Source organism: Oryctolagus cuniculus, chromosome X (genome assembly GCF_964237555.1).
Source record: "Oryctolagus cuniculus chromosome X, mOryCun1.1, whole genome shotgun sequence".
NCBI classification, from domain to species: domain Eukaryota; kingdom Metazoa; phylum Chordata; class Mammalia; order Lagomorpha; family Leporidae; genus Oryctolagus; species Oryctolagus cuniculus.
This window is the reverse complement of record NC_091453.1, coordinates 89,124,083-89,147,798: the sequence shown is the minus strand read 5'-3', so window position 1 is coordinate 89,147,798 and position 23,716 is coordinate 89,124,083. Positions and strand designations below refer to the sequence as shown.

The 23,716-nt window shown below is 47.8% G+C and overlaps 1 protein-coding gene across 1 annotated transcript; it reads right to left on the bottom strand.

Moving 5' to 3' along the window:
• Window positions 1-2,257: 2,257 nt before the first annotated feature.
• On the bottom strand, window positions 2,258-6,090 carry ESX1 (ESX homeobox 1). The gene is made up of 4 exons (XM_008272828.3): window positions 5,610-6,090; window positions 5,085-5,421; window positions 3,563-3,608; window positions 2,258-2,801 (listed from the first exon to the last, which is right to left on the bottom strand). Exons 1-4 carry the CDS (start codon window positions 5,689-5,691, stop codon window positions 2,457-2,459), a joined length of 810 nt encoding a protein of 269 aa, XP_008271050.1. The 5' UTR covers window positions 5,692-6,090; the 3' UTR covers window positions 2,258-2,456.
• Between the last annotated feature and the right edge of the window lie 17,626 nt (window positions 6,091-23,716).

The following is a 23,716-nucleotide window of genomic DNA, read 5'->3' as shown; positions in this document are numbered from 1 at the left end:
TGCCTCTTGTAATGCCAGCATCTCGTAATGGAGTGTCTGATTTGAGTCCTGGCTGATCTTCTGATACAGCTCCCTGCTAATGTGCCTGGGAAGGCAGCAGTGGAAGGTGGCCCAAGTGCTTGGGCCCCTGTACCTACATGGGAGACCCAGATGGAGTTCCAGGCTTCTGGCTTCAACCTGGCCCAGACCTGGTTGCTATGGCCTTTTGGGGAGTAAACCAGCATACAGAAAACCTCGATCTCTCTCTCTCTCTCTCTCTCTCTCTCTAACTCTGCCTTTCAAATCAATCCATAAATATTTTATTTTAAAAGTACCATATATTGCTAGAAATTGCTTACCAGCAAAGGTTTTACTAAAAAGTTAAATGTTTTAAAAACAATGGATCTGGGCCGGCGCCGTGGCTCACTTGGTTAATCCTCCGCCTGCAGCGCCGGCATCCCATATGGGTGCCGGGTTCTAGTCCCAGTTGCTCCTCTTCCGGTCCAGCTCTCTGCTGTGGCCTGGGAGGGCAGTGGAGGATGGCCCAAGTGCTTGGGCCCCTGCACCCGCATGGGAGACCAGGAAGAAGCACCTGGCTCCTGGTTTCGGATCAGTGCAGCACCAGCCTTGGCAGCCATTTGGGGAGTGAACCAGTGGAAAGAAGACCTTTTTCTCTGTCTCTCTCTCACTGTCCATAACTCTGTCAAATAAAACAAACAAACAAACAAAAAACAATGGATCTGGCTTCTTTCCCTAAACCTGCCTGCCACCTGCTATTTTTGTTTTTTGTTGTTTTCTACCCTGGCAGGTTTGCATGAAGATAGCATGAACACGCCGGCGCCGCGGCTCACTAGGCTAATCCTCCGCCTTGTGGCGCCAGCACACCGGGTTCTAGTCCCGGTCGGGGCACCGGATTCTGTCCCGGTTGCCCCCCTTTCAGGCCAGCTCTCTGCTGTGGCCCGGGAAGGCAGTGGAGGATGGCCCAGGTGCTTGGGCCCTGCACCCCATGGGAGACCAGGATAAGTACCTGGCTCCTGGCTTCGGATCAGCGCGGTGCGCTGGCCGCAGCACGCCGGCCACGGCGGCCATTGGAGGCTGAACCAACGGCAAAGGAAGACCTTTCTCTCTGTCTCTCTCTCTCACTGTCCACTCTGCCTGTCAAAAAAAAAAAAAAAAAAAAAGAGCATGGACAAAGCAATGGTTGGACTGTGTTTTTTCAATGATTATTCTGGAACATTGCTCAGGGGACCATCTCTGGCTTCAAGGAGTACTAAACCATAAAGTTCTGCTTTATTTAATCAGCAGGACCTAAGATTCTCTGAAGGATGTTGGAGGTGACCAAATACACTTGAATGTGTTTAGCCAGGGAAGTTAAAATAATGGGCTCTCCTGTCCCAGGTGTGGAGGTGAGAAAAGGAATAGCCTCTTTCTGGTCTTGAAGGAGTCCTCTCCTCTGCCTTCTTTGAGAAAGCAGGATCTGTGGATCACATTGGTTCCTATTTCCCTACCTCCTCTACAAAATGGAGGGCAGTGAACAGAATTTGGCAAGTACTGGATAGGTGTTTGGCTGCCACCTTCTGTTACAGCCCTGTGAGTAGCGTTTTAAGGAAATTTTCTTTAAAAATGCATGGTTTGGCCCCTGCTCCTTAGAATGGATGGAACACAGCCTGCCTAGAAATACAGTTCTCTCACTAGAGACTTGACCCCCCCCCCCACCTTGCATGTTTGTGATTCCAACAGAAAAGACTGGAGGAGGGAGGGGCTGTGGCATGGTGGGCGGAGCCACCACCTGCAGTGCCAGCCTCCCCTATGGGCCTGCTCCATCTCTGATCCAGCTCTCTGCTGTGGCCTGGGAGGGCAGTGGAGAATGGTCCAAGTTCTTGGGCCCCTTCACCCATGTGGGAGACACGGAGGAGGCTCCTGGCTCCTGATTTTGGATCGATGCAGCTCTGGGCGGTGTGGCCATCTAGGGAGTGACCCAGCAGATGGAAGACCTCTTTCTCTCTCTCTCTTTGCCTCCCTGTAACTCTGCCTTTCAAATAAATCTTTTAAAAAAAGACTGGGTATATGAGGATGGGTGACAGGGGGAGGTGTGGAAGGAGGATGTGTAGGGCAGTGTACACGGGTCCTTGGAGAATTTAGAGATGGGCAAGACCTGTTGGTGGTGACCTTATGAAACACGGCCCCTTCTGTTAAAATTGCATTCCCTTGGCAGTTACCATCCCTACCACACTAATCCCACTTGACACTTGAAACCAACATTTTGCTAATACATCTTTATTGAAAATACAATCTTTAACTATAAAAACAACAGTGCATCAACTTTGCTTACATATTTAATTCATTTACATTCATTTACCAGGAATTTGATGACTTACTCTGGGTACCAGCCTATGCAAAATTGATATCTGGCAAAAACAACAAAATGAACACACACACACACACAACTTTGGAAAAACTGTCATGAATATTGCACTCTAGAAAATGGGACCTGCAAAATGGCCATTGAAAATAGGGGCCCATGCCACACCTACAGGGGCCAGGCCAAAGGGTGGTATAGGTGGCCTGTGTAGCATAGGCATCACAGGTGGTGCCCCATTAGGCGCCGGAGGCCGGTGGTGGGGTGGTGGCATAGGTGGTGGCCCAGGAGGGCGTGGCATCATAGGAACACATCTCCATGCAGGCTCCAGAAAAGGGATGGCATTGTAAGGCCCCTCGAAGAATAGCCCCATAGGGTGGCCCAGGACAAAAGGGGCCATGTTTCTCAGCATGTGTGCCCTCTGCTGGCGTCTCCACTTGGCCCTTCTGTTCTGAAACCAAACCTTCAAAGAAAGAGGGGGAAAAAGGATGGTTTACTATACTGAATAGTCATCATCATGATTTTAAAAAAAAAGCATGCAACGCTCTATGCCACTGAGATTTTCAAACTTCAACAGATAAAGTTATTTCCTTATTGCTGAAATATCTTGGCAGAGTAACCAGTTCATCTCTTCCTTCAGCTGACCCTTAGTCAGTTAAGCCTAGTCCAGAGCTTGGCACATTGCTTTGTCTCTCTCTTCCAACTTTTAATATTCCTTCATGTTTTTGTTTAGGTCTCAGATGCAGGTTTGATGAATTTTTTGTATTGTGTCCCAACTGTGAATACACAAGTCTGGTAACAACATAAAGAAATTCTAGGCCATAATATGCGCTTTCATGAATGTTCTGAAGACCCTGCATACACATGGATTAAAAATTTTATTGCATCAAAACAAATTTATCTTTTAATTCCATTTTCTGCAAACTCTGTGTGCGGAGACACAGAGAGAGAGAGAAAGAGAGATGGGAGGAGACAGAAGTCCTACTTTTTCGCTTTAGAAAAATCCCATTTCCTTTGGTCATGGGCAATTTCTATAAGCTGGGGTTTACTTATCCCATTTTCCACCCCCACCTCCGAGGCCCCCAGTATTCAAAACTTACTTGCCAAACGTGGAGAAGACAACAAGAAAAACACACCAACTTCAGAATGTGCAGTTTGAAACCTAAAGCATTATTTTAAGAAACATGTCTGTTTCCCCAAATTTCTTTTTCAAGATTCACTGACCTGCACTCTGGCTTCAGTCAAATTCAGGCGTCCTGCAAGCTCCGCGCTAAGGGGGGGAGGGGAAATTGCAAATGTTCAGTGTTGGAGTTGTGGCTAAAATGAAACATTTGGGTGTACACTGCTTCTAGCCCCTTCTCCCAGTTTTCTGTAATACATCTTGGGGCTTGCTTCAAGGAGGGTTTGCCCATGAACAACCTAGTTGTTAAATAAAAGGGAATATATGCAAAAGTGCTTGGTAATATATTAGCTGCATACCACGGAACGTAAATATTTTTGTTTGTTGCAAAAGGGGGCGATGAGCCCCCAAGAAGCGAACTCTAAACCACACTGCAGCCAGAAAGCCCCCTCCTCCAGCCCCCCAAACTCACACCGACTAGTCTGGGACTTTCATTTCAGCTGAGCTAGAATAACCCTGCCCTTGGTACATTACAGGGATCTGGGTCACACGGGCTTCCACAAAGGCCACCGAAGGGAAAAGGTCACAAGGTTTGGAAAACTTAAAACTCTGCCTTCTGGTTAGAAAACTATGCGCCAGGTGGCAGGGCTGGGATTACCGTCAGGCAGACTCGCTTGGTCTTGCGCACAAAATCTAAAGCACTCTAAAAATCTCAGCAGTAAGAACAATATCTTAATATTTAAAAAATGCAATGCAAAAACTCATGATAAACAACTATCAACATTTTAAACATGGAGCCAGAGTTGTTGGCAGCCGATTAACCCGCTGCCTCCCAAGTTCGGGCGGTTTGCGCCCCCTGCGCTCGGATTCCTATCCAGCTTCCTACCGCTGGGAAGGTGGTAGAAGATGGCGGAGTGCTTGGGTTACTCCGCCCACTTGGGAGACCCGGATGGAGCTTCTGGCTCCCCGCTTCTGCCTGGGCCAGTTCCGACCATTGCTCACATTTGCGGAGTGAACCAGCCAACCACGGAATGGAAGGTCTCCCTCGCGGCTCCCACCACCGCCCCCCTCCCTCCACCCCGCCCCGGCGTTTCTAAGTCTGCCTTTGAAATAAATATTTTTTTTTCAAACAAATTAAATAAAATCAGGATCCGACCCTGCTACACTTGCTTTACCCTAGTGTTTCCCAGTTTCTTAGCTATCATTGCCTACTGCAAACCCAGAGCCCAAAAAGCAATGCCTTTGAGCCCATTAGGTAGTTTTTGGCTGAGGAGAAGGGGAAGGGTTAGGGGAGAGGGAAGAGTTGGGGAAGGGAGGGGTAAGCATTGGTTAGGAGGGAAGGGATTGGGGAGGGGGAACCAGGGGAGGAGAGGGGAAGGGTTTGGGGAGGGGGAAGAGTTGGGGAAGGGAGGGGTAAGCGTTGGTTAGGAGGGAAGGGTTAGGGGAGGGGGAAACGAGGGGAGGAGGGGAGAAGGATTAGGGGAGGGGGAACCAGGGGAGGAGAGGGGAAGGGTTAAGGGAGCGGACAGAAGGGGAAAAGGGGTAGGGTCCTCAGAAAGAGCTGAAGGCGTTCGGGAATGACCGGGGCTCCCAAGAGAACCGGGCGCCCGGGAGCAGACCACTTACCGAGCGAACACGTCGGGGTACTGAATGCGGCGGAAAAAGTGCTCCAGTTCCTGCACCTGCACTTGGGTGTACACGTTGCGATAGCGGCGCTGCTTCCTCTCCGGTAACTCTGGCGCCTCCGCGGCCGCCTCCGCGGCCGCCTCCGGAGCCTCGGCGGCCATGGGGGTCGCGGGGGCTGGCTGCTGCAGCCCCTGCTCCTCTTGGTCGCCCCAGAGGCCGTATCTTCCCACGCCAAAGCAGTTTTCCACTGCTGCTCTGCGCTCGAGTTCGGACTCTGCATCCTCCTGGCGGTCACCTGCCTCTGGAATCACCGAGGTCACGGTGGTAGGCTGCTCGTCTGGGCAAGGGGAAAGCAAATGAGAGACCAGGGCGTTGGAGCCCTCGGTGTGTGAGCAGGAGGAATAGAAAGGCTATTAGAGGAAGAGCAGTGGCGGCGGGTCCGCAGGGTCGCGTCCGTCCGCCTCCCTCCGGGAAAGTTCCTCTCGGCTAGTTTCTCAAAGCACAAGTCCCCGTCCAGGCACTTACCAGGTAGTTCTTCTTCTTGCTTGATGGTTACCAAGCTGCCTGAGCCAGGGTCCCACTGGCTGCAATTGGACTCAGGCTCCATGCCGCAGTGCTGTCGATGAAGCTGTGAGCTTAAGCGGGACTCCGGCTGGGAGTCAGCTGCCTGGTCGCTTGCTGCGCTGGAACCTCTTTGTGGCGCCGGCTGGAACTTGCGGCCCTTATATAGGCCCGGTACGGTGCCCCGCTCAGGTTTCAAGGGCAAACACGGGCGTTCAGTGGCATTTACTGTATCTAAGTTGTTATGAGGCACACCCGTTGGGATGCGTTCGCGGCGTGCAAATAAAATAGGGCGTGTATGTGCAACCGTGGTGCGGGTGACAGTGGCTCGAACTTGCGGTTTTAACTAGTCCCAACTCGGGGAGAGTGCATAACTGGAGGAAGGGGCTTCTGCTGGATTGCAAAAGGCGATTTGGGGGAGTCTGGCAGCGGCTCGAACTAGCTTCCGCGGTTCAGAAAGAGCGGGAAATGTTCCTCCGCCCAACTGTCCGCGTACAGTAGTCCGCACGTGGCGTGGTGTTCTGTACTTCCAGGAAGGAAAAATCCCGAGATGGGAGGGGGAAAGCGTTCACCTGTCCATAGCCCAAGCATGCTAAATGAAGTTTTTAGTCTATTCTGAGCATGCCTCTGCCCTCCTAGAAGGAATTGGTGACTAATGGATAGAAAAGTCTTGTTCGGTGCCATTCGCGCCAAAACTCCACGTGGCAGGCTAGTGGTAAGGTGCAGTGATTGGCTAGCAGGTAGTTGTGGATTTTTGAAATTGGCGCCTAATGTGCATCCCAGGGACACAAGTTTACAATTTGGTTTGCAAAGAACACCGTGTTCTCAGGGGCTCACTGTACTCGACGTGCGTCTTGGGAAAGCTGCAAGGACTTTGCATGCTTAGTGATGCAAGTGTAAGATATGCACTAAGTGCTTAGTGCGCCCAACAGTGCTTATACTCCTTACTTTGCTTACTTTGCAAAACCTCGCTCTGCAAGTGCATAAAGGCCACGCGCTATTGCCGGGTCTGGTCTGTTTTCTAGCGTTGCACACTACAGCTGTGCCTCCCCTCCCCCACTTTCAGAGTGCGCATGTCACACTGATTCCTGAAAATTAAAACGGCCAGGCTCCAAAAAGTGTTTCCAGCTACTCCAGAATGTGCTAATATCCTTAATATTATGAGACTAGCTTCTAACAGTGGGCTTGCCCTGTACATAATTTATCCTACTTTTATGTGCATAACCACCGTTATTATTATCACTCCCGCTTTTTACACAGAAGACCCAGGCCCCCCGGGGAACTCAGGCAGCTTGTCAATGATCATAAAAGTGAGTTCAGCTACAAATTCCATACTTTTTTTTAAAAAACTGTTTCACTAATGTCTTAATTCAAAGGAACAAATTATGCGGTCGGGGCAGAAGTGGAGCATGGGCAAAGGATTTGGAGGGAAACAGCAGTCCCTGGGCAGTTTTTACAAATTGTGACATTGAGGGTTCTACTCTCCCTCTTGAACTACTTCAGGCTTCTTCCCCTTTCACCTGGCCCTCAGCTGGGTCTCCCTAAACCTAGGGTTTGAGATCCAGCACCGCTGGGTTTTCTAGCCCACCTCCCCCATGTTTGTCTCCAGACTCAGGAAATATTTCAAGGACAGGGCACTCTATGTATTAATAGCTGAATTGGCTTTTGGAAGACCTGACCACCACCTGCAATACCGACATCCCATATGGGCACTGCTTTGAGTCCCAGCTGCTCCACTCCCAATGCAGCTCCCTGCTAATGTGCCTGGGAAAACATCGGAAGATGGCCAAAGTGCTGAGACCCCATGCCATGTACGTGAGAGACCAGGATAAAGTTCCCGACTCCTGGATTCATGGTCCTTTGGAGAGTGAACCAGGAGATGGAAGGTTTCTCTGTGTCTTCCTCTCTCTATAATTCTTTTCAATAAATAAATAAGTAAGTAAGTAAATCTTATATAAATTATCAGGGCTGGCATTGTGGCACAGCAGGTTAAGCTGCAGCCTGCAATGCCGTCATCCCATATGAGCACTAATTCTTGTCCCAGCTGTTTCACTTCATATCTAGTTCCCTGCTAGTACTTCTGGAAAAGCAGCAGAAGATAACCCAAGTCCTTGGGCTACTGCTATCCCTTTGGGAGTCTTGGATAAAGTTCCTGGCTCCTTGTTTCAGTCTGGTCCAACCCCAGGCATTGTGGCCATTTGGGGAGTGAACTAGTGGATGGAAGGTATGTCTGTCTGTCTGTCTTTCTCCCTCCTCTCTTTGTAACCCTGCCTTTCAAATAAATAAATAAATCTTTATAAAAATTTGTATTTATTTATTTATTTGACAGGGAGAGTTATAGACAGTGAGAGAGAGAGAGAGACAGAGAGAAAGGTCTTCCTACCATTGATTCACCCCCCAAATGGCCGCTACGGCCAACGCTGTGCCGATCCAAAGCCAGGAGCCAGGTGCTTCCTCCTGGTCTCCCATGCGGGTACAGGGCCCAAGGACCTGGGCCATCCTCCACTGCCCTTCTGGGCCACAGCAGAGAGCTGGACTGGAAGAGGAGCAGCAGGGACTAGAACCTGGCACCCATATAACCCGGCGGAGGATTAACCAAGTGAGCCACGGTGCCGGCCCCATAAATAAATAAATCTTAAAAAATTATTTGAGGGGCCGGCGCTGTGGCGCAGTGGGTTAACACCCTGGCCTGAAGCGCCGGCATCCCATATGGGCGCCAATTCTATTCCCAGCTATTCCTCTTCCGATCCAGCTCTCTGCTATGGTCTGGGATAGCAGTAGAAGATGGCCCAAGTCCTTGGGCCCCGCACCCACGTGGGAGACCCGGAAGAAGCTCCTGGCTCCTGGCTCCTGGCTTCGGATTGGCACAGCTCCAGCCATTGCGGCCATCTAGGGAGTGAACCAGCGGATGGAAGACCTCTCTCTCTCTCTCTGCCTCTCCTCTCTCTGTGTAACTCTGACTATTAAATAAATAAATAAATCTTTAAAAAAATTATTTGAGCAGCGTGGAGAGAGAGGAAGGGAGGGAGATAGGGGGAGAGAGAGAGAGAGAGAGAGATCACTCCCATCTATTTCTTCACTCTCCAGATGCCTGCAAAGGCAGGGGCTGGGACCAGGCTGAGGATGGGAGCCAGGTACTCAATCCAGGTCTCTTCTATGCATGGCAGGAATCCACTAAGGAGAGTCACCATTGCTGCTTCATAGGATCTGCATTAGTAGGAATCTGGAGGGAGGAAGCAGACGGGTATTGAACCCAGACTCAGGCACTCCAGTAGATGAGGCAGGCACCTGATTTCTCTCTGTCTGACTATCTCTCTGTTTCTCTACCTTTCCTATATTATTTTTAAGATTGATTTTATTTTATTTATTTGAAAGAAAGAGTTACAGAGTGAGGTAGAGACAGAGAGAGAGGTCTTCCATCCACTGGCTCACTCCCCAGATGGCCTCAGTGGCCGGAGCTGCGCCGATCCGAAGCCAGGAGCCAGGAGTCTTCTCCAGGTCTCCCACATGGGTGCAGGAGCCCAAGGACCTGGGCCATCTTCTACTGCTTTCCCAGGCCACAGCAGAGAGCTGGATTGGAAGTGGAGCAGCTGGAACTAGAACCAGAGTCCATATGGGATGCTAGCACTTCAGGCCAGGGCATTAACCCGCCCCTCCTTTATTGTTTTAAAGGATTTATTTTAATTTGAAGAAAGGCAGACTGATAGAGAGAAAGAGAAAGAAAGAGAAGGACATCTGTCCACTGGATCACTCCACAAATGGCTGCAAAGGATGAGACTGGTCCAGGCTGGAGGCAGGAACCCAGAACTACATCCAAGTTTCCCCTTTGGGAGGCATGAGGCCCAAGTGATTGGGCTATCCTCCTTCGACTGCCCAGGCACGTTAGCAGGGAGTTGATCTGAAGCAAAGGAACTAGGAATCAAACCCTGGCACTCATATGTGATGTGGGAGTTGCAAGGTGAGGATTAACACCCTAGGCCAGCTAAAAGGTTAAGCTCCTCTCAGTCTTTTAAATAAATTAATTTATATTACTTAATATACATTTCAAGGATGAGACTGAACATGATAGGGACAGCAGTGGATATTGCTGGCATTTGGAGATGCCATCACATGCTTATTTTATTTAATTAGTTTGCAAGATTTATTTATTTATTTATTTGAAGTGTGGAGAGAGAGAGAGAGAGGGAGGGAGGGATTTATTTGAAGTGGAGAGAGAGAGAGAGAAAGAGAGAGAGAGAGAGAGAGAGAGAAACTTCCATGGGCTGGTTCACTTCCTAAATGGAGCCATGACTAGGGCTGGACCAGGCTGAATCAAGGAGCCTGGAACTCCATCCGAGTCCCCTTCATGGGCAGCAGGGGCCCAAGTACTCAGGCCATCACTTGCTGCTTTCCCAGGTGCATGGGCAAGGAGCTGGATGGGAAGTGGAGCAGCCTGGATTGGAACCCGTGCACATCTGGGATGCAGGCTTGGCAGGCAGCGGCTTCTCCTGCTGTACCACAAAGCTAGCCCTCAAAATTCAGAGTTGCTAACCTAAAGCTGTGGGATGGGCATTTGGTACAGCAGCTCAGATGTTTCCTGTGATGTCCACCTCGCACATTAGAGCGCCTGGGTCTGAGTCCAGTTGCCTGCTCATACAGTGTTACATGCAGCACATGAGAGCAAGAGCAGTCCTGTGCCTGCCACCCACATGGCAGACTGGATTAAGCTCCCACTGCCTGACTTCAGCCTGACCCAGCTTTAGCTTTTTCAGAAATATTGGAAGGGAATTGGTAGATGGGAGATTTCTGTCTGCCTTTCTGTCCTTCTGACTGCCTCCCTGTGTCTCTCTGCTTTTTATTTGTTGCTTTTCATGGCCTTTTATGTATTTGAAAGGCAGACTAACACAGAGAGGAAGAGAGAGCAAGAGCGAGCGAGCGAGAGAGAGAGAGCATGCTTCCATCCTGTGGCTTCCATGTTCAGTGGCCTCAAAGGCTGGATCAGGGCTGATCCAAAGCTGGGATCCTGGCACTGCATCTGGGTCTGCCGAGTGGGTGGCAGGTATCCAAAAACTTGGGCCATCTTCCACTGCCTTCCCAGGCACATTAGCAGGGAGATGTATCAGACCCAGAGCAGCCAAGAGTAGAATCCTGGATCTGATGTGCACTGCTTGAGTCCCTAGCTACAACTCAAGTTTCTGCAGTACAACAAATGTCTTTGCTCTGTTGGTTAATTAATTGATTCACAAAGTAATATGTGTTATAAACTTTGGCTTTAACCTGATAGGAACAGATGTGTATTGTGGGCATTTGGGACCTGAACTACCTGATGGGAGGTATCATTCTCTGTCTCTCTACTTCCTCTGTAGCTCTCTCTGTGTGCCTATAAAAGGATAAAATTTAAGGGCCGGCGCTGTGGTGTAACAGGTAAAGCCTCCACCTGCAGTGCTGGCATCCCATATGGGCACCAGTTTGAGTCCTCGTTGCTCCCCTTCCAATCCAGCTCCCTGCTAATGGCCTCAGAAAACAATGAAAGATGGCCCAAGTACTTGGGACCCTGCACCCACATGGGATTCCTGGATGAAATTCCTGGCTCCTGACTTCAGCCTGGCCCATCCCTAGAAGTTGTACCCATTTAAGGAGTAAACGAATGGATGGAAGATCTCTCTCTCTCTCCCCTTTCTCTGTATTTATCACTTTCAAATAAATAAATAAAATCTTTATTTAAAAAAAGAAAAAAGGCAACGCTGTGGCATGTGGATTTGTTGCCACTGGTATGCTGTTTCTTGGGATACACACATCCCACATTGTAGAGCCTGGGTTCCAGTCCTGGAATACACTGGCAGGCAGCAGGTGACCGTTCAAGTGCTAGAGAGACCTGGGTTAAGCTCCTGGGACCTGGCTTCAGGCCGCTTCAGCAATAGCAGTTTCAGAAACTTGGAGAGGGACACAGCAGATGAGACATTTCTGTCTGTCTGTGTCCCCCCGTCTCTCTGCCTTGTCTTTTTTGCTTTGAGGATTTATTTTGTTTAGTTGAACAGTGACAGTGAGAGGGAGAGACAGAGAGAGAAGGGGTTCCTCCAAGCCCTGGGTCACTGCCCAAATGGCCACCAAGGCTAGGTCAGGGCAGGGTGAAGCTGGGAGCCCAGAACCATGTACTGTTCTTCCGTGTGGGTGCAGGGTCACAAGTGATTGGGCCGGCTGGTGCCATAGCTCACTAGGCTAATCCTCCGCCTGTGGCGCTGGCACACCGGGTTCTAGTCCCGGTCAGGGCACCGGATTCTGTCCCGGTTGCCCCTCTTCCAGGCCAGCTCTCTGCTGTGGCCTGGGAAGGCAGTGGAGGATGGCCCAAGTGCTTGGGCCCTGCACCCCATGGGAGACCAGGAGAAGCACCTGGCTCCTGCCTTCCTTCGGATCAGCGTGCGGGCCGCAGCGGCCATTGGAGGGTGAGCCAATGGCAAAGGAAGACCTTTCTCTCTGTCTTGCTCTCACTGTCCACTCTGCCTGTCAAAAATAAATAAATAAATAAAGGTCTTCCTTCCATTGGTTCACTCCCCAAATGGCCACTACAGCCGGCATGCTGCGCTGATCAGGAGCCAGGTGCTTCTCCTGGTCTCCCATGCGGGTGCAGGGCCCAAGCACCTGGGCCAACCTCCACTGCCTTCCCGGGCCACAGCAGAGAGCTGGCCTGGAAGAGGGGCAACCGGGACAGAATCCGGCGCCCCGACCGGGACTAGAACCCGGTGTGCCGGCGCAGCAGGCAGAGGATTAGCCTAGTGAGCTGTGGCACCCGCCTGGAAGGAAGACCTTTCTTTCTGTATCTCTCTCTCTCTCACTGTCCTCTGCCTGTCAAAACAAAACAAAACAAAAACAAACAAACAAACAAAAACAAGTGATTGGGCTGACTTGCGCTGCCATCCCAAGCACATTAGCAGAGAGCTGCATGGGAAGCAGAACCTGGGCTCCCATATGCCCCGTGCGAGTTGCCCGCTGAGGCCCCACACTGTCAGCCACAGGGTAGCCCATGCTCAGCCTCTCACAGTCATGGAATCCCTGTGTTCTTTAGTGAAGCTTTACCCTGATGGGAACCCCAGTGCGTATTGCTGACCTTTGGAGCCCCAGCTAGCACAGAGGAGAGCCTCCTCTGTTTCTCTGCCTTCCATCTGTCTGTCTGCCTCTCAAATCAACAACGCTGTAGTTTTGCTAGAGAGTTTTGTGATCATTACATTTATCTGTTTTCTTTATAAGGCCTTCTTAACTGCCTGACAGTGGATTAGGCAGCGAGAGAAGGCAAGGCAGAGAGACAGAGCTTTGTCTGCTGGTTCTCCTGCTAAACAGCTGACGGGGCGGGCCAGGCCTTGCACAGCAACCTGGAAGTACATGCAGGTCAGCCATGTGGGTGGCAGGGGTCAGAGTACCTGATCCATCATCTGCTGCTTTCCCAAACACATTATCAGGGAGCTGGATGGAAGTGGAGCAGTGGGGACTGGAACCTGTGCCCATATAGGACTTCAATGTTGCAGGTGGTGGCTTAACCCACTGACCACAATGCAGGACCCCAAGATGAAGTTGGAAAAACCCAGTACTGTGAGGTATGCATTTGGCCCAGCCAGCAGCTGAGGTGTGACTTGTGATGCCCACATCCCACATGGCAGTGCCTGGGATCCACTCCTCACTCCATTCCCATTCCAGCTTCCTGCCAGCAGACACTGTGGGAGGCAGCAGGGACCCTGCCACATACCTGGGAGACCTAGATTAAGCTCCTGGGACCTGGCTTCAGCCTGGCCCAGCAGTGGTGGTCTCAGAAATTTGGGGAGAAAAAGTGTAGATGGGAGATTTCTGTGTGTCTTTCTGTCTCCCTCTGTCTCTGCCATTTCTCTGGCCTCCTCAAAGTTTTATTTAGTTGAATGGCAGAGTGACAGAGAGAAAAGCAGAGAAAGAGAGAAAAGGACATCTTCAGTCCAGTGGATCCCTCCCTAAACGTAGCAGAGGGTGGGGCTGGGCCAGGTGGAAGCCAGGAACCCAGAACTCTATTCTGATCCCTGCTCCTCCCTGCTGCGGGGCTTGGGGGCCCAAATCCTCGCACCATCTTCTGCTGCCTTCCCAGCCCCATTACCAGGGCGCTTCATTGGAAGCAGAGCAGCTGGGAATCAAACCCTGGTTCCTATCATTAATAAATTATTCATTCAGGCCAGAAATCAAAACTATGAATTGTTTTAAAGACCAACATTACGTCTCAAAGATTTCAGCAGCATTTGGAGACTTCTCATGCCCACCTTTGTAAGAACCACAGTCCTACCTCCTTCCTTTAGTCTCTTGAGTAAAGGAGAGCAAAAGCATCCGTGGCTATATGTTTATCTTTTGCTAACCGTAGAGAAGGAAAGAGGGAAGAAAAAACCTGGAGATAACTGTTACGGCTGTTCATTTTATTTGACAATCAAAATGCTTGATTTTTGTATTTCTCACTTTGTCTTAGAACACCAGGGACCCTTTTGGTTTGTTCCAAGAATCAAAACCATTTGCAGTCCCCAGGCTGGGACAGTGGACCTTTTAGTTGTAGGCAGAAGTCAAGTGTAAAATCCTGTATATTTTCTTTCCATCTTGCCTTTTTTTTTTTTTTTTGGCCATTGTAACCAGAAAGCTCAGAGAATGACTGCTGTTGGTGACTACAAGTATTATTATGCATATCAGATACCACCTTTAAGGTGTTTTGTTATTGTTATTGTTGTTTTAATCTAGGGCACTCTGAGCTTAAACTTTAGAAGGCTTGCTTCTGGGGCCTGCTCTGAGGTGTACTGGGTAAAGCTGCCTCCTGCGAAGGCATCCTATATGGGTACCGGTTTGAGTCCCAGCTGCTCCACTTTCAATGCAGCTCCCTGCTAATTCACCCAGGGAAGCAGTGGAGGATAGCGCAAGTGCAGTGGATGTTGCTGGCATTTGGGGAATGAACTAGCACATAGGAAGGCTCTCTTTGTCATTCTTCTGTGTGTTTGACCATTTTTCTAAGAAAAAATTATTTTTAATTTTTGACACTATTAGATTTCTCTATTTAATTGGTAAGATTAATTTTTATTTGAAATGCATATATGTGTGTGTGTGTGTGTGTATATATATATATATATATGGAGAGAGATATCCCATGGGCTGGTTCACTTCCCAAATGGTGTGGGAGACCCGGATGAAGGCTTCTGGCTTCAGCCTGGCCCAGCTCTGGCCATTGCAGCCATTTGGAGAGTGAACCAGCAGATAAATGATATCTCTCTCTCTCTCTGAAACTCTCTGAAATAAATCTTTTTTAAAAAGGCTTGCTTCTTCAAAGCTGCATTTGCAGTAGTGATCATGCGTACGAGAACCTCTGATGACCTTCTTGGTGCTTGCTATGATTTGGGAAATTAATTGGCTTTTAGTCTATATCATGGTGAAAAAAATGCAAAGTGTTAATTGCCATTGGCTTTCAGATGTTTCAAGTTCCAGCTCAGTTCCCACCTCCTGTAAGAAGTCTGCCCAGCTCACTTCAGCCCCAAGGACTCTTGTTGTTTTCTAAGCTCATGCAGCATTTGCAGTTTGAACTGCACTAATCTGGCTCTTATCAAAATTAAAATGTGGTATATATACACAGTGGAATATTACTCAGCCATAAAAAGTGGAATCCTGACTTTTGCAACAAAATAGATGGAAGTGGAGATCATTATGCTAAGTGGAATAAGCCAGACACAGAAACACAAGCATCACATCTTCTCTCATCTGTGAAAATTAATATACATATTAAGAGAGTATAAGCTGATCTTCTGTATATTAAGATAATCGAAAATGAATCTTGATGTGAATGGAAGGGGAGAGGGAGTGGGAAAGGGGAGGGTTGTGGGTGGGAGGGACGGTATGGGGGGGGAAGCCATTGTAACCCATGAGTCGTACTTTGGAAATTTATATTCATTAAATAAAAGATAAAAAAAAGAGTATAAAAATGTGTGGATGTCATATTATTTTCATACAGATATTTATAAACATTGGCTGCACTGGGTTATAGCCCTTACATAATAATATACTGTTTTTTCCTCACTTTATGATCCTTGTTGCGAATCCTATGTTGTGTGATATTAATATTCCCAATTTCAAGAAAAATACCATGTATGTGCATGCATATAATATTTACATATGCAGTGGATATGGTAAAATGTGAAAAATTGTTAAAGCTATGCAAATTTTAAAAATGCATCACTGATGAAGTGATTTGGCTTTAAGTGAGTGCAGACACAAATACAAGAATGTGTTGGCATGCATGCCTGTATATTTTCATTCCTGGACTGCAAGCTCCTTGCACATAATGCATTTCTTAGTATTTCCCAAAGCAGTGCTGAGTACATAGCATTCAGTAAGGATGCATTCATTGGTTGGCAAATAAGGGTGCATATGGGTAGGAGTGGCTGGCCTTAGCAGAATTTTCTTTTCTTTTTTTTTTTTAACTGTGACATTCTGGAGATTTTTTTTTAATTAAAGATTTATTTATTTATTTTAAAGTCAGAGTTACACAGAGAGAGAAGAAGCAGAGAGAGAGAGAGAGAGAGAGAGAGAGAGATCTTCCACCCTCTGGTTCACTCCACCAGTTAGCTGCAACGACTGGAGCTCTGCCAAACTGAAGCCAGGAGCCAGGGGCTTCCTCTGGGTCTTCCACGCAGGTGCAGGGTCCAAGGACTTGGGCCATCTTCCACTGCTTTCCCAGGCCATAGCAGAGAGCTGGATCAGAAGTGGAGCAGCCAGGACTCGAACCGGAGCCCATATGGGATGCTGGCACTGCAGGCGGTGACTACCTGCTAAGCCACAGTGCCAGCCCCAACAGAATTTTCTTAACTGAACTTGTCCACTTTGGCTTCTGTCTTCTCATTTTCTTCTTGTGCCTTGTGGCAGTCCCAAGACACAGACCCTGAGCTTGTAGACTTGTTCACAGGAAGGGCTGGGTATTCACTCAGTGGTCTTAGATGCGGTTTGAGAAGCAGGCAGCACCGCGCTCTGCTCTGACTGAAACACACTGTGTATGAAGGCCGTTAGAACGCCCGTCTGCACTCTGGCTTTCTCCACTGTCATCCTGCTTTCCCTGCTTACCATGCGCATAGGCGTGTGCACATGTATATTTTTATTCAGTGTCCAAGTACTGTATATAACGGCTGCAAAATGAGGAAGATGTGCAGAGAGAAAAAAAATACATTGGCGAATTTCGTATACAATGAGGTGGTACAAGGCTAATACCATAAGAGAAAACCAAAACAATCTTACGGAAATTCAAAGGAGGAAGAGGTTATGTTCAGTACAACTTGAGAAACATATGGAAGAGGCGATATTTAATACGGATTTTAAAGTCTAGTTGATATTTCTTTTTTAATTTTTAAAAATAGGCCGGTGCCATGGCTCACTAGGCTAATCCTCCGCCTGCGGCGCCGGCACACTGGGTTCTAGTCCCAGTCAGGGCACCGGATTCTGTCCCGGTTGCCCCTCTTCCAGGCCAGCTCTCTGCTGTGGCCAGGGAGTGCAGTGGAGGATGGCCCAGGTGCTTGGGCCCTGCACCCGCAGGGGAGACCAGGAGAAGCATCTGGCTCCTGCCTTCGGATCAGCGCGGTGTGCCGGCCACAGCACGTCGGCCGCAGCGGCCTTTGGAGGGTGAACCAACGGCAAAGGAAGACCTTTCTCTCTCTCTTACTGTCCACTCCGCCTGTCAAAAAAAAAAAAAAAATTGCTATCTTCCTCCCAATCCCAAAATAAAGAAGGATTGTTGTGATAACTTTGGAAAGTATAAAGAAGCCAAAAATAACAAAAAATTACTCATTCATAGCCTTATTTATAGTCTAGAGGCAATAATGATACATTTCATTTTTCTACAATTAAAAATTATTTTATGTATGAGAGAGAGAGAGAGAAATCTCCCATCTTCTGGTTCACTCCCCAAGTGCCCAAACTCCTTGGGACAGGCCAGGAATCTCTCTCTCTCTCCCTTTTTTTTTTTTTTTTGACAGGCAGAGTTAGACAGTTAGACAGTGAGAGAGAGAGACAGAGAGAAAGGTCTTCCTTCTGTTGGTTCACTCCCCAAATGGCCGCTACGTCTGGCGTGCTGCACCAATCCGAAGCTAGGAGGCAGGTGCTTCCTCCTGGTCTCCCATGTGGGTGCAGGGCTCAAGCACTTGGGCCATCCTCCAGTGCCTTCCTGGGCCACAGCAGAGAACTGGACTGGAAGAGGAGCAGCCAGGACAGAACCCAGCGCCCCAACCGGGACTAGAACCTGGTGTGCTGGCGCCGCAGGCGGAGGATTAGCCTAGTGAGTCACAGCGCCGGCCCAGAAATCTCAAACTCCATCCATATCTCCCATGTGGGTGGTAGGAACCCAAGCACTGAGTCATCACCTGCTGCCTCCCAGGGTCTGCATTAGCAGGAAGCTGAAATCAGCAATGGTGTTGGGATTTAAACCTAGGCATTTTCCATATATCTGATATTCTAAATTTGTTTTCTTTCATTGTGTCACAAGCATTTCCTACACTTTAAGCTTTAGATAAACGACTGTATATAATCCGTTATTTTAAAAAATATTTTATTTATTTGAAAGGCAGAGTTACAGAGGCAGAGAGAGACAGAGAGAGACGGGGGGGGGGGGTTACTATCTGCTGATTCACTCTCCAAATGGCCACAACTGCCTGGAGCTTCCTCTGGGTCTCACATGCGGGTGCAAGGGCCCAAGGACTTGAGCCATCTTCTTCTGCTTTCCCAGGCCACAGCAGAGAGCTGGATTGGAAGAGGAGCAGCCTGAATTTGAACCAGGTGTCCACATGGGATGCTGGCACTACAGGCAGTGGCTTTACCTGCTATGCCACAGTGCTGGCCTCTATAATCTTATTTATTCATACATTCTCTCATTCAATCATTCAAAGAATATTTATTGGCAATGGCACCAATTATTGTGTCTCAGTGTGTAGCACAGTGTTTGTCATTTATTGAGTGCTCAATAAATATTGCGGAATCAATGAATGAATGAAGAGGTGCCAGGCACTTCTCTGCTAGATGTGTGACGTGATTTTCTGAACCATTTTCTTCAATGTTGAACATTTAGGATTTTCACTTTCCCTCTTGTTTTTATAACCAGTGATTTTTTTGTGTGTGTGCCCGAATAATTTATGGAAGGGTTTTAACAGGTCAAGTCCCAGGACTGGGGGAGGGTCTAGCCAGACAGCGCTGCACGAAGAGCATATTTATAGGCCAGCACGTACTTCAGCTTGCCTGGAGATGCTTATGGGAGACATGGAAGCTAAGGCTGGTATAGCAGCTGCTAATTTAAAGAGAACCTTCAGGAACACTGTTTTACATAATTCTTGCAGTGTTATTATTGAACTTTATAAATGAGAAAACTGAGAATCAGAAAGTTCGAGTTGCCCAAGGTTGTACAGTTAGGAAGTCGCAGAGATAGAATTGGGTGTTGAAATGTATGTGTAGGAGTTGGAGCTTTATCCTGAGTGTAACGTGGAACCAGGGGCCAGCATTGTTGTGCAGTGGGTTGAGCCACTTCCTGCAATGCTGGCATCCCATAGGAGCCCTGGTTTGGGTCCTGGCTGCTCAGTTTCCCATCCAGCTCCCTGCTGGTGTGCCTGAGAAGAGAGTGAAGCATGGCCCAGGATATTGAGCCTCTTACACCCACATGGGAGACTCACGGGGGAGTTCTGGGCTCCTGGCGTCAGCCTGGCCCAACCCTGGCCATTGTGCCTGTTCTGAGAGTGAACCAGTGGATTGAAGACCTCTCTGTCTCTGTCTGTCTCTGTCTCTCCCTCTCGCTCTGTCACTGTACCCTTTCTGTCGCTCCCCCTCTTCGTGGAGGAGCAACACAGGACCCTGCGCTGTTCTTTCGTCTGCTCGGCCCTCCCCGGGTTTGCTGCTGGTTATTCCCGGGTTGGCTACTATCCCTTCCACCTCCGTGGAAGGGCAGTTCCCCCTGGCCGCATTCCCCACTTCCGCAGGGGAGCGGCACACCGCCGGCCGGCTCTCTCGGGGGCTGCACGGGTTCCCTTAGATGTTCCCCATAGATGTTCCTGGTGCATGCCGTCTCTCTCCTCCTTTATAGTCCTCCTCCGCCAATCCCAACTCGGCTGCCCACACGCTGAGTACGCTGCTCTCCAATCAGGAGCAAGTCCTACAGTTTATTAGTTGAACTGGAGGCAGCTGTGCGGAAGCTGTTTACTTCTCTCCCAGCGCCATATTGTGGGAGAGCAGATGCATAGAATAAGTCCTAATTCGAGTAACTCAGTCTAGTCCGGATTGCTCCCCACACCTTTCAACTATATAAAATAAATATTTAAAAAAGACATGTGGACTCATTGGAGGGTTTTATGATTGTAGTTGCATTTAGTATTAGTATAACATTTTATTCTTCATCAGAAGTTAACAAAAATAGTATTTTTTACAGAGTTTCTGAGTTTCTTTCACCTGGCTTTTCCTGATGATAATAATTTACATAAGCATGATAGTTTGTCAAAAAACCAAAAAACTGGGGCTGGCATTGTGGCACAGTGAGTTAAGCTGCTGCTTGTGCCAGATCCTGTATCAGAGAGTGCATTTGGGTGTAAACTGTAGAAATCTTTACTTAATATATGCTAAATTGATCTTCTGTATATAAAGATAATTGAAAATTAATCTTGATGTGAATGGAAGGGGAGAGGGAGTGGGAGAGGGGAGTGTTGTGGGTGGGAGGGAAGTTATGGGGGGGGGAAGCTATTGTAATCCATAAGCTGTACTTTGGAAATTTATGTTCATTAAATAAAATTAAAAAAAAAAGAGAGAGTGCATTTCCAGTCCAGCTCCCCGCTAATGCACCTGGGAAGGTACCAGAAGATGGCCCAAGTGCTTGGGCCCCCAATACCCAAATTGTAGATGAGGACAAACTTCTGGGCTCCTGGCTTCAGCCTGGCCCAGCCCTGGCTGTTGGGGGCATTTAGGGAATGAACCAGCAAATGGAAGTGCGCTCTCTCTCTCTCTCTCTCTTTCATATAAACCCATCTTTTAAAAAAAAAACAGTAATACTGGGTGGGGAGAATCCCAGAAAACTGATGTTAGTACAGTATTATTAATTCGGGGATTCTCAAGTTCGGCACTGTTGTCATTTTGAACCAAATAATTCTTTATGGGTGTAGGAGTTGATGTTCTGTGGATCGTAGGCTGTTTAGTAGCATCCCTGAATGCTACTCCCTAGATGCCACTAACGCACCACCAGTCATGGCAACTAGATGTTGCCAAGTGCTCCCTGGGGTACAGTAGGGCCCCATAATGCCACTGGTTGAGAAGCACTTCATTAACTCAAGTCCAGAATTTAATTGACTTTCACTCTGAGTGTGTGTGGATGAGCACATGTGTGGGCAGTTCTGTGAAGTTTTAGTCCATGCACCTTTCAATACTTCGGCTGGCAGAGTACAGGACAATAGATTGGACAGAAATTTTTTCACTAGATCTGTGTTGCCATTGTGACAACCAGGATGCAAAATGTTCCAGCATCCTAGCTCTCTGTTCTGTCACTCCATAGTACCCTTAACTCTTGGCACCACTGCTATATTCTCTAGATCTGTAATTTAGTCACTTTGAGAATGTTAAGTAACATTTGAGGCTGTCTTTTGCCCCCCTCAGCATAATTCCCTTCAGATCCATTTCAAGTTGTTGCTTCTATCAGAGGTTCATTCCTTTTTTATTTTTGAATAGTGTTATTTAGACATTCACCTGTTATGTATGCTTGAATTATTTCTAGTTTTGACTTATTAATCATAAGGCAGATGAATATTTGTGTACAGGTTTTTTTGTATACATCAGTTTTATTTCTTTGGTAAAAACTCCCAAGTGTGCAATATGTGGATCATATGGTATTTGCATGTTTAGTTTTTTAAATAAACCGTCATAGAGTTTTTCATGAGGCTGTACCATTTTACATTTTGTCATTATCAGCAGGAGACTTTCTTTGCATTCTTGCTAACATTTGATGCTGTCACTATCTTTTATTTTAAGCCATTCTGATAGATGTGTAGTGATATCTTATTGTAGGAATCTCATTTAAAAATTTGCATTTTCCTAATGATTGTGTATTTTGAATAGTTTTTTTTTTAAAGATTTTATTTATTTATTTGAGAGGTAGACTTACAGACACAGAGAGAGAGAGACAGAGAGAAAGGTCTTCCATCCACTGATTCACTCCCCAAATGGTTGCAACAGTGAGAGCCTGGTCCAAGCTGAAGCCAGCAACTCCGTGCAGGTCTCCAACGTGGGCAGGAGGGTCCTAAGTACTTGGGTCATTTTCTACTTTGCCAGAGAAAGCTGGATCATAAACAGGGCAGCTGGGACTTGAACCAGCAATCTGATATGGGATGCTGGTGTCGGAGTTGCAAGCAGCAGCAGCCCCCGTGGGATTTATGTATTTATTTTATTTTATTTTTTAACTTTTATTTAATAAATATAAATTTCCAAAGTACAGCTTATGGATTACAGTGGCTTTTCCCCCATAACTTCCCTCCCACCCGCACCCCTCCCATCTCCCACTCCCTCTCCCGTTCCATTCACATCAAGATTCATTTTCAATTATCTCTCTATACAGAAGATCAATTTAGTATATATTAAGTAAAGATTTCAACAGTTTGAACCCATACAGAAACATAAAGTGTAAAATACTATTTGAGTACTAGTTATAGCATTAATTCACATTATTGTACAAGATTGCTTTAGCTATTCGAGGTCTCCTGTGCCTCCATATGAACTGCAGCATCATTTTCCTCTGTATACTATGTTCCTAGATTAAGTGGACTGTCTGCTTTTGATGGAGCCTTAGAGGCTTGTGATGGTTGTGGCCAGAGAGCTCTATTCAGTTCTTCAGGGTTAAGGGTATGCCAAAGGTGACACACCCAGGTTAGGCATGGTAAATCTCTCTCTCTCTCTCTCTCTCTCTAGAAGGGAAGTAATTCCACACAGCTGAGCAGAATTGAAGGCAGTCAGTGCCTGAGCTCTGGCCCCTGTGGGTATAATATTCATCTGCTGTGTCCCAAGGACCACACAAAGGATCTGTTCAGTCCTCAGTGTAAGCTCAAATTACCCTGCAATCTCCCACCGGGTTGCCAAGGTTACCGAGTTTGTGTACTCTCCAGAGCGTACTCACATCTCAGGTACTCCCTGAGTTCTCTCACACAACCTCAGTTTTTTTTTTTTTTTCACAGTCTCAGTTCATTAGCTCCACACATTCACTAGGTCCTAACCTCCTGTTATTTCTCCCCACCAGAGTCAGGTTTTTCTGTTTGGCTGATGGTGGGTGCAGCCCTGAGGTGGCGCAGCTTTTACGTATGTCCAAAATGGCGCCTTCTCTTTGTCTTGCTCACCTTTGTAAGGTGAGTGGAGAGAGAGAATCGTGTCCATACTGGTCCCTTTTATTTGTTTTTAAATTTTATTTTATTTTATTTCATTCTCTCCTCTAGTTAGCCTGGTGAACTTTGCCCCATGGGGCTTCAAGCCTCATTCCCTCTATGCTCTTCCTGCTGCTTCCCCGCCCATGTCTCGGGCTACTGAGGTTTCACCTCACCTCCCTTTCCAGTGCTGGTGCGTAGACTCGGCGGCTGCGTTCCTGAGCCGTGGGTGCCTGTGCCCTCCACGTAGGTCCACCGTGTCCCACTAGTTCTGGAAGAGTTTCCTCTGCTGTTTTTTCCCTAACTCTTCCCTGAACCTACAGAATTTCCACTTTTATTAAACTATCTTTACCCGGACTATCAGTGTGTTCCCTCCCTATTCTGCCATCTTGGAGGAAGTCCTCTATTTATTTATTTTAAAGATTTATTTATTTATTGGAAAGGTGGGGTTAGAGAGAGAGAGAAGGAGAGAGAAAGAGAGAGAGAGAAAGAGATCTTCCATCCATGGTTCATTCCTCACATGGCCACCACGATCAGAACTGGACCAGACTGAAGCCAGGAGCCCAGAGCCAGGAGCTTCTTCTGGGTCTTTCATGTGGGTGCAGGGGCCCAAGCACTTGGGCCGTCTTCTGTGGTTTTCCCAGGTGCATTAGCAGGGAACTGGATTGGAAATGGAGCAGCCAGGTGCCCATGTGGGAA

What these genes read in the sequence shown, in the direction of transcription:
- ESX1 (XM_008272828.3), bottom strand. Translation starts at nt 5,691, where the DNA reads ATGGAGCCTGAGTCCAATTGCAGCCAGTGGGACCCTGGCTCAGGCAGC. An exon ending in GCAAGAAGAAGAACTACCTG is followed by an intron (nt 5,422 to 5,609) that starts GTAAGTGCCTGG and finishes CCCCTTGCCCAG; the next exon opens with ACGAGCAGCCTACCACCGTG. An exon ending in TACCCCGACGTGTTCGCTCG is followed by an intron (nt 3,609 to 5,084) that starts GTAAGTGGTCTG and finishes TCCCCCCCTTAG; the next exon opens with CGCGGAGCTTGCAGGACGCC.